Consider the following 10315-nt stretch of genomic DNA (forward strand, 5'->3'; position numbering starts at 1 on the left):
CATTTACCCCCCAGCCAGACTAATCACACCGCCATTGGTTCCACTCACTGCTCTGGCTGACGCATTGGAACACTGCAGACCAGCACTGTAGGTGGCAGTGAAGCGGGTTGATGCCCCTGCATCACACTGTGTGCTAGTGCCAGTTTTCACCACACAACCTCAGGGCAAGAGCACAAGGGATCTTGGCAGATTTGTCACAGCACATCTAAAATGCTCACACATACAGTTAACACACAATAAGAGGACATTTGGAAATGCTTTTGCACACTAACCCATGCAAACCCATCGCCAGGGGCCAAACGCATTAAAAAAACAAAACATACACCCACGTAAAAACCATGCATATATCCCACACAGATATTTAGAAAAAAGAGAATGCACAGTAAGAATATGTGCGACTAATGCATACACACAGGTTTCCAGAGTAGGCAGAATGTGATATGATAAAGGAAAAATGGAAAAGTAAAAAATGTTTTCCCAGGAAATGCAGTAAATATGCAGATTAAATGTTGCAGTGTAGCTACATTCCTGCCTACTTCTGAGAGGAATTTTGCCATAGGAGTATCATGGATGTGGAGCATTTGTGGGCATTTTTTTTAATCTAATGTGTATATCGTTACTGTCAGTCTTCTTTATAGTATGTGTGGTGCAGAGCTGTTGATGACACAATAGTCCTGGAAGCCGTGCACATTCATTAGTGAAACACAGCTGACGTAATCTCATTAATTTGGGCATTTAAAATACACTGAATTATTAAAGATACATTTGACAGTATCCACAGTATGTGAGTGGAAATGACATGGATTATTCATCCTAATTTTTATTCCTCCATAAATATCCCGGACAGTCAACATTCTCTCTTGAGAATTGACTAACTACTTTATAATGTGAGTCGATTGTGTCTGTAATCAGGCCTAATTCACTGAGTCACAACTTATCCTTGCAGGTCGGGTTTGTTTTCATTACATTTATCGCTGTTTACACTTTATATCAAGATAAGTCCTATTTAGTCAAATCAGCATCTTTCTTTTAGTGTCCTGCTGATTTATCTAGACAGCAGCCATACGGTTCTGTGGGTGATACAGGAACAGCCAAGAACCCTCACAGCTAGAAATCTCCAAACAGGCTTTTGACAATTAATCATTCAGAGCCGAAGGTTCCATTTGTGGAGATCGTGTCCATTTGCCACATGGTCGAATAACTGAATAAGTCAACAGCAACAATGAGAGAGAATTTGTTCTCTCACTTTCTCAAAATAACTCTCCTGAGGCTGAAATTGAGATGATGAGAATGGGCGAGGAAATGGAAAAGCCAAATGTGTGCTGACACTGTGCACTACCACACTTGCTTGGCCGTCTATGAAATAATAAAGACAGAACACTAAGGTCATGCTTTATTCAGTGTAAAAGCCTCCTGTGATTTTGTTGCCTTAACGGACTAATAATAAACCCTGTCAGTGCCGAGCTCTGAGTCGGTCTTCTCGCAATATCGCCATAATAACGCAAGTTCTTTGCTCTTAACACTGAAAGAAAGAAAGAAAGAAAGAAAGAAAGAAAGAAAGAAAGAAAGAAAGACAGAAAGAAAACTCCAAGAATGAGGCTATGCAGACTGTAGACTCCGTTTATTAAAGATATATCAAGTGTTTGTAGAGGTGAAGAGGAGGAACTCTGAGGCAAAATGCTTAAATTAACAGTGCACAGTGATTTCCCTCCACAGATCTGGAAGTTTTCTTTCTTCTGCTGTGACTCGATTATCCGTGATTTTCGGCTTAAGCATGTACAAACAGGACATTGTAATTACAACAGTGATGCCACGACAGACTTTCTCTTTTTTTGCTGTAATGGTTGATGAGGTGGATGAACTCATTAAACAACACTTTCCTGCATAATTAGCAAGATGCTGACAATCCATTTTAACAAGAATCATTATGAATTAACACTTCAAGTCCCAGCCAGAGTCAACTGACAGCAGTTTTGAGATTTAAAACTTCACTTTCTAAATGACCCTAAATATATTTTTTTCCCCCGAAGTCACATATGGTACCAGCAGCTGCAATATTGATATTTATTCACTTGACATGATAGTTGCCCTATCTTTGCTTGGATCTGCAGCACCCCCTGACCTGATGTGAGATTAAACTATTAAACTTCAATGGACTTTTTGGGTAGAAATGCTAAAAGCATGAAAGGATTTAAAGAAATTATTGGTAGATTGCTAGATTTTGCCAGAACAGTTTTATGTTTGTGGCCATTACTCCAGGATGAGTCCACTGAAAAAAAACAACTAGGATATCATTTTGAAAGAGTGCTGTCTAAAGTCTACTGGATCAGACTGTGTCTGACTGATTAGGCTAAAGATGAATGCAACATGCTGTTTTTTGCGTTGTTCTCAGTGTCTCATATACTTATCTATAGAATAGTTCAGTTATATAAGATTGCAATAAAATAATAAACTCTGTTAACTCCTTTAGTTGCTACATACTTCTTATTTATGTTCATCATGTGTACAGTGGTGTGAAAAAGTGTTTGCCCCCTTCCTGATTTCTTATTTTTTTGCATGTTTATCACACTTAAATGTTTCAGATCATCAAACAAATTTAAATATTAGTCAAAGATAACACAAGTAAACACAATGCAGTTTTTAAATGAAGGTTTTTATTATTAAGGGAGAAAAAAAATCCAAACCCACATGGCCCTGTGTGAAAAAGTGTTTGCCCCCTAAACCTAATAACTGGTTGGGCCACCCTTAGCAGCAACAACTGCAATCAAGCATTTGCGATAACTTGCAATGAGTCTTTTACAGCGCTGTGGAGGAATTTTGGCCCACTCATCTTTGCAGAGTTGTTGTAATTCAGCCACATTGGAGGGTTTTCCAGCACAAACCGCCTTTTTAAGGTCATGCCACAGCATCTCAATAGGATTCAGGTCAGGACTTTGACTAGGCCACTCCAAAGTCTTCATTTTGTTTTTCTTCATCCATTCAGAGGTGGACTTGCTGGTGTATTTTGGATCATTGTCCTGCTGCAGAACCCAAGTTGGCTTCAGCTTGAGGTCATGAACAGATGGCCGGACATTCTCCTTCAGGATTTTTTGGTAGACAGTAGAATTCATGGTTCCATTTATCACAGCAAGTCTTCCAGGTCCTGAAGCAGCAAAACAGCCCCAGACCATCACACTACCACCACCATATTTTACTGTTGGTATGATGTTCTTTTTCTGAAATGCGGTGTTACTTTTAAACCAGATGTAATGGGACACACACCTTCCAAAAAGTTCAACTTTTGTCTCATCAGTCCACAGAGTATTTTCCCAAAAGTCTTGGGGATCATCAAGATGTTTTCTGGCATAAATGAGACGAGCCTTAATGTTCTTTTTGCTCAGCGATGGTTTTCGTCTTGGAACTCTGCCATGCAGGCCATTTTTGCCCAGTCTCTTTCTAATGGTGGAGTCATGAACACTGACCTTAACTGAGGCAAGTGAGGCCTGCAGTTCTTTGGATGTTGTTGTGGGGTCTTTTGTGACCTCTCGGATGAGTCGTCACTGCGCTCTCTGGGTAATTTTGGTCGGCCGGCCACTCCTGGGAAGGTTCACCACTGTTCCATGTTTTCTCCATTTGTGGATAATGGCTCTCACTGTGGTGACACCACTATATATAACATGTCTGTGTGTATTGATAGTACATAATGTGCGTGACTTTATGCTCCATCTGCTTGAATGTTACTTCACACCAAAGCCACTGATGTGTCCTGTCAGAGAGCAGTGACATGGGTCTCTAACCTGTCACATTGTGGCTTGGCGTTTTTGGATGATCAGAGTGTGCTGAAGACACTCAGCATCCTCTGGGGTGATCAAGTTCTGTAAAGGTGCAGCAATACTGCTCCAACTTCTTTCTCGGGCTGTGGCTGACAGTGTCATAGTGTTATATTTTCTCCAAATTCTCATGTTCTCCTTCTCTTTTCCTACTATGAGTGGGTGATATGGTCTTTAAATAATATCACAATATCTCAGGGATTTCTGCGGTAACACTATTCTTGATAATAAGAAAATACCAAAGAATTATTTTAATTAATTGCAAAAAAAAAAAAAAAAAAAGTTTGTTGTGGAATGCGACTGATACTGGATTCTTGGGGCTGATATTGAGGAGTAAAAAAAAAAAAAAAAAAAAATCTGATTTCGGACACTATTCTTTATATATACATCCTCCATACACAATGTAGAAGCACACACTTTCCCCCGGGTGTAGTTATCAAACACTTTAGATATTTGTGACGAGGACATGTCATGGAGGCAGGATGTTTTAGACTTTATTGTCCTCACTGATATCAGTACACTGTGCAGTGTAGTGTAGTTTGGATTTTTTACAACCTGCCTTTTGTCTTTAAGACTTCACATTGGAAGGCTGCCAGCCACAGGTGTGAGACATTGAAATGAAGCAACATACAGCAAGCTGTGTTGGCCTTCACAGTTTTTGTGTTGAACGGTAGCATTTGGGTCCAGGGTCTTTGAAGCCCTTGGGCTTTTTAGGAGAACTGCATCCTGGGGAGAATAAAGGAAAATAAGAACATCCAACTTCAGGCTGCTGAAAACACATGAAGACATATCAGTGTTTTTAGTTGTTAGTGCTAGCGTTGAGCTAAGACCAATGCTGTTCCTCCTGTTGTGCCAGGTATGCTGGCTGCTTGTTAACTTTGTTCAAACAGTGCTTCAGCATTGATTTTAACACTCAGGTATGTCAGTTTTTCAAAAATGGACAGATGGCTGTTTTTAAAATTGTGAAACAGAATGTGGGACAGAATATCTGTCATTTTGACTAAGCAAATGTCCCTGTTGTTGACCACCATTCATGTGTGTGTTTCCTATTCTTTCATTAGGTGTTTTAAATGTGATGTAATTGTCATCATTCTGTAGTCGTTATGGTAGCTTGAGATGTGACTTGGATATATTGTGTCCTGAGCAGTATATACTCTCATAACAGTATGTACAGTGCATCCGGAAAGTATTCACAGCGCTTCACTTTTTCCACATTTTGTTATACTACAGCCTTATTCCAAAATGGATTAAATTCATTTTTTCCCCTCAAAATTCTACACACAATACCCCATAATGACAATGTGAAATATATTTTTTTGAAATTTTTGCAAATCTATTAAAAATCAAAAACGAAAAAAAAAAAATCACATGTACATAAGTATTCACAGCCTTTGTCATTACACTCAAAATTGAGCTCAGGTGCATCCCGTTTCCACTGATCATCCTTGAGATGTTTCTACAACTTGATTGGAGTCCACTTGTGCTAAATTCAGTTGATTGGACATGATTTGGAAAGACACACACCGTCTATATAAGGTCCCACAGTTGACAGTGCATGTCAGAGCACAAACCAAGCCATGAAGTCCAAAGAATTGTCTGTAGACCTCCGAGACAGGATTGTATCAAGGCACAGATCTGGGGACGGGTACAGAAACATTTCTCCAGCATTGAAGGTCTCAATGAGCACAGTGGCCTCCATCATCCGTAAATGGAAGAAGTTTGGAACCACCAGGACTCTTCCTAGAGTTGGCCGCCCGGCCAAACTGAGCGATCGGGGGAGAAGGGCCTTAGTCAGGGAGGTGACCAAGAACCCGATGGTCACTCTTCCTAGAGTTGGCCGCCCGGCCAAACTGAGCGATCGGGGGAGAAGGGCCTTAGTCAGGGAGGTGACCAAGAACCCGATGGTCACTCTGACAGAGCTCCAACGTTGCTCTGTGAAGAGAGGAGAACCTTCCAGAAGGACAACCATCTTTGCAGCACTCCACCAAGCAGGCCTGTATGGTAGAGTGACCAGACGGAAGCCACTCCTCAGTAAAAGGCACATGACAGCCCACCTGGAGTTTGACAAAAGGTAGATTTGCAAAAATTAAAAAAAAAAACTTTTTTCACTTTGTCATTATGGGGTATTGTGTGTAGAATTTTGAGGAAAACAAATGAATTTAATCCATTTTGGAATAAGGCTGTAACATAACAAAATGTGTAAAAAGTGAAGCGCTGTGAATACTTTCCGGATGCACTGTAGTATACAAACAGCATGACTGTGTCTATCTACTTACCCGGGCATCAGTTCACAAAAATCATGTGATTCCTAGTTGTTTATTTGCACTACGAAGCAAGAAGAGAACAATATATTAAGAAAACCTCTAACAAAGTAAACAAGTCTTTGCATTTCGCTTTCATCATTAGTTATTATTTATTCTTGAAAACTGTTTTACTTGTGTTGAGAATGAATCTTAAATGGCAGTGCTTCATGTTCGTAATATACATGGATGATCTTTAAAAATGTGTCCTCACTGCTGTCCATATCCCCTTTTGCTTCCATGCCATTTTGACTAGTACATTATCTTCCTCTCTGTATGTACTCTCTATCTTTTCTCCCCTCTCTCCTGCTGGTATGCTGTATGACAGCTAAACACTGTTGCCTGCGCCCCACTGATTTTCATCAAAATGGCATGTGTCACCCAATCTCTCTTCCTTTTTTATATCCACCTGTAAGGCAATATGGGAAGGAGAGAAGGGAAAGTCAGGCTGGGGTTATTTGAGAGCAGTATCTATCCATCTATCTGTCTGTCTGTCTGTCTGTCTGTCTGTCCATTTGTCTGTCTCTTCCTCTTTTACATCACAAAATCCTAGTTTGTACCTTCAGGTTATTAGTCATTGGAGGTAGGCATAAGAATGACATAGTAGCAGTCCTGAAATTTCTTGGTACATGCAGACCCTTTGTGTTGTTTATTTGCCACTGCTGGCTTTGGACCAAAACATGATTTTCTTGCTGTCTTTACCTCCTCAGGAACACAGTCCTGAAAGGACTGGCTATATGTTCAGTGTTTATCTCCAATAAGCTTGCCTGCTACAGTATATACACAGAAACTTGTTTGGATAGTGTACAGATGTAACTTTTGCTGCAGTGTCATTCTCAATCACCTTGGCATGCAGAACACTGCTGAATTACCATAGCACAATTACATGTTACAAACAGAGACGGTAAAGTTTCCACAGAAAGGTTAACAGATAGACCAGGCCTGTTCAACTTGTCGCCTGCGGATAGGATATGGACCTTTTGACGTTTTATTTGGCTGCCAAGAGGCTGCCTGCAAGTCCGGCTGGCATGTGTACGATCTGATAAATAAAACAAAGGTATGTGCAGTATCTCTGAGCCACTTTGAGACATCTGAACCACAGACATAAAAATTTAAGTAATTAAGAGTGTGCATCTTGAGACATAGACAGTCCTTATGGGTAACCTTGGCAATGGGATAGTGTGGGGACAGGGAGGAACAGGGAAACCCTCTATGTGTGTGTTAGCAGCATAACTCTATTTAAGTTATTATAACCATTAATTTACATTCTTGTATTGTATTCTGTATTGTCCGTGAGCCCCGAGAACTTTCCTATTTGGCCCATTTGCTCTTGAAGTTGAATAGCCTGGATATAGACTATAGACCTGATTAAAAGTGTACAATATAGTTTATCATGAACTTTTGATGAATAAGTAAACAAACATATGAGCAGATCTTAAAGTGTTCTGATTTTTCTCAAGTATTTCCCCTTCATTTTTGTAAGCATCACTTAAAGTCAGACATTGTATTAAGGAAGTGTGTAATCACAAAGAAAAAGAAGAGGAAAAAAACTAAAGAAAGAAAGGGGAAAATAAAATGGGTTAGCGTCTAGACACAGCTCTTGAGTGCCTGTGTGTGTGTGTGTGTGTGAGAGAGACTCCATATTTAGAGATGTCTTCAAGCATCTCTGATTGAATCAGCATGATATCAGATTTGGTGAAAACATGTGGTGTGCTGTCATCCAACATAGAGCTGTCAGTATGCACCAAGACATGCAGAGTGCGAATTGTGAAGGCGGCCTCATCTAGTGAATGCCCTCCTGTCTCTGTGGACTGCCACAGGGTTCCAGTTGGCTCTTCGCTAATTATTATTATTATTATTTTTTTTTTTGATGACGTAGAGATATAGACCTCTAACGACAAGAAAAACACGATGAACAAAAGTGTTACCTCTTCCAAAGAATATATAAGCAATGGTGTTGTATATCCATGTGAGTTTACACTTTCCTTCTGAAGACATGAGCTTTGTCAAAACACAATGGTTGTTCTACTTTTTCAGACCAGTAGAAAAAAGTCATTTGATTTGTACTGATTGTTGCCAGTACCTCCACACCTAATGATAATGTATTGCACCTAATCACACTTCATTTGTGATTGTACCACAATTGTACAACCTGCCTCTGGCAACAAGATTAACAAATTCACTTGACATGCCCTGTGTGCCCTGCTGCTACTGACTCGGCTTTGCAATGTATTCAATTAACTTGAAGCCCCATAGGTCTCGGATGAATTCAAAGCATTGGAATACATATTGTACATGGAACAAGAGCCCCGTTTTAGCTGCAGGAAGCTCTGATCCTGTGGCAGCTTCGCTGCTCACACTTTTCCTTCTTGCCAAGTGGCTCTGCTCCTGCTGGGCCCCCATCATGTGTTTGGATAGACAGTCTAATTTCCATGTACTGAGTCTTAGAGGCCAACTTCAAAATATAGGGAGCGCAGTGAATCAAGATGTGGCTCTATAAAGTGAAAGGACAGTCTTTGTCCATCTCAGCAAAAAACGTTGTCAAGGATATGGTCAGAAATGACCAGCTGAGCCACTTTTCTGCACCAGCCTACCTCTTTGTGTTACAGCACTTTTCACAGGAGGAAAACAGAAATTAATGTCCACTGTCAGGAATTGAGCATTAGCGGAATTTTGCACTGTGAGGGTGCAGACAGAAGGCTCCTTAACAAGTGCTCTGCCCCGACTGAACCCTGTGACGACGACTTGTAGCGGCCCAGCAGAGGGGCAGCTGGCCTGTTGGTGTGACCTTGGCCTGGGGCCAGACACCTGGGCAGGAGGGCAGAGAGGAGTAATCCACTGGGAGCAGTTATTTGTGGCTGGTGATACCACTGTGGGATAACTGTCTCAAATTAGGTATAAAAGGTCCAGGTTATTGATGCAATAATAATAATAGTTCTATTTAGAACACTACATGTCCAGTTTTAGTAATATTTGTCTATTCCATGACAAAAAAAAAAAATCCATCTAAGCACCTTTACCTAATAATGTGCCAGACTTGAATATTATAGGAGAGTAATGGCAAGAGTGTTTATATGGTGAAATGTTGTTGGATTTGATTTTCACAGTTGCGTATGGAAAACAACACTAATTTAAGTTATGTGATGCTGATTTGGATCAGTCCGCTTTAAATTGACAACCCTAGCCCGGTATTACCAGATTACAGTTCACTGCATGAAAGTATGGGGTCTGGCAAAACTTGCTAAGCTTTAAAACAAGGAGAGCCTCGCTGACATGAGCAGATTACAGCGCCATGTCGGTAAATGACCATTGCAGACTTAATTTTTTTCTTTTATATTTTAGGCATTCTTCTTGCTCTGCCTTCAATACCTCGGTATTTGCTACAGTTCTGATAACCCTTTATATTGCTTCATCTAGCTCTACCTCTGTTGACATTGTTGGAACTACATTTTGAAACAAATACTTGACTTCAACATCATTACACTTATCCACCTGATTGATTCACCCTTCTGATTGCCTCAGCCAACAGAGGTTCCAGACTTCAATCATGGCAAACACTGAAGCTGTGACCAGTAGGCTGGTGGAGTCACGCTAAGAGAGCCCACCAATTAAAAGCATTCCTCCATCCCATACCCTTCTTGTTGATTGAAGGATATTGGAAGAGAATATAGTATTGCTTTAGGGACTGCTGCAAGGTTAGTGGGAAAAAACATCTACTGGACAAGATTAGGAAAACCTTGACAGATCCTATACAAACTGGGTCGTACCAGTTTGCTGAACCGAGCCACGAGGTTCTGGCTCCTGTCATCATTCAGGCTATCTTCTCTCCAGGCCGGAGTTAGTGAAAAGAAATTGATTGGCAGGAAGAGCACATTTGCATAACGGGTGGAGGATCATCTCTGACCAGGTGGGACAGAACACTTTCCCTTCCTGGGCATTATTTTGGCCAGCATTTCAGTGGTTGTGGCACAATTAACAACATTTTAAGCGCTATGATGAAATCTCTACCTGCCATCAAATGCTGACACTTGGTAATTGCCTGAAGTGGTGAAGGTTAAACAGCATATCTGTGTTCCATTGGAATGTGGAACTGAAATTGGGCTCAGTCCTCATCTATTTATTGGAATTAGCAAATTGGGGCAGGTTAAAGAGGTGGTCGAAAGAGAGATAAGCGCAGAGGAAGCTGAGTTCATATCTTTCATCTCC

General features: G+C 40.7%; 1 protein-coding gene across 1 annotated transcript in view; it reads right to left on the minus strand.

The window, feature by feature from the left end:
* Positions 1-9403, minus strand: part of LOC138203237 (IgGFc-binding protein) — a 47180-nt gene extending 37777 nt beyond the window's left edge. The window contains exons 1-2 of the mRNA XM_069157988.1: positions 9396-9403; positions 8841-8917 (exon numbers count right to left, since the gene is read on the minus strand). Of these exons, the coding sequence (XP_069014089.1) occupies positions 8841-8917; positions 9396-9403 (85 nt within the window). The remainder of the gene's footprint in view (positions 1-8840; positions 8918-9395) is intronic.
* Positions 9404-10315: the final 912 nt, after the last annotated feature.

The sequence above is a fragment of the Embiotoca jacksoni genome, unplaced genomic scaffold (assembly GCF_022577435.1).
Source record: "Embiotoca jacksoni isolate LCO1_2020_lvr unplaced genomic scaffold, fEmbJac1.0.p SCAF_22, whole genome shotgun sequence".
Lineage (NCBI taxonomy): Eukaryota > Metazoa > Chordata > Actinopteri > Embiotocidae > Embiotoca > Embiotoca jacksoni.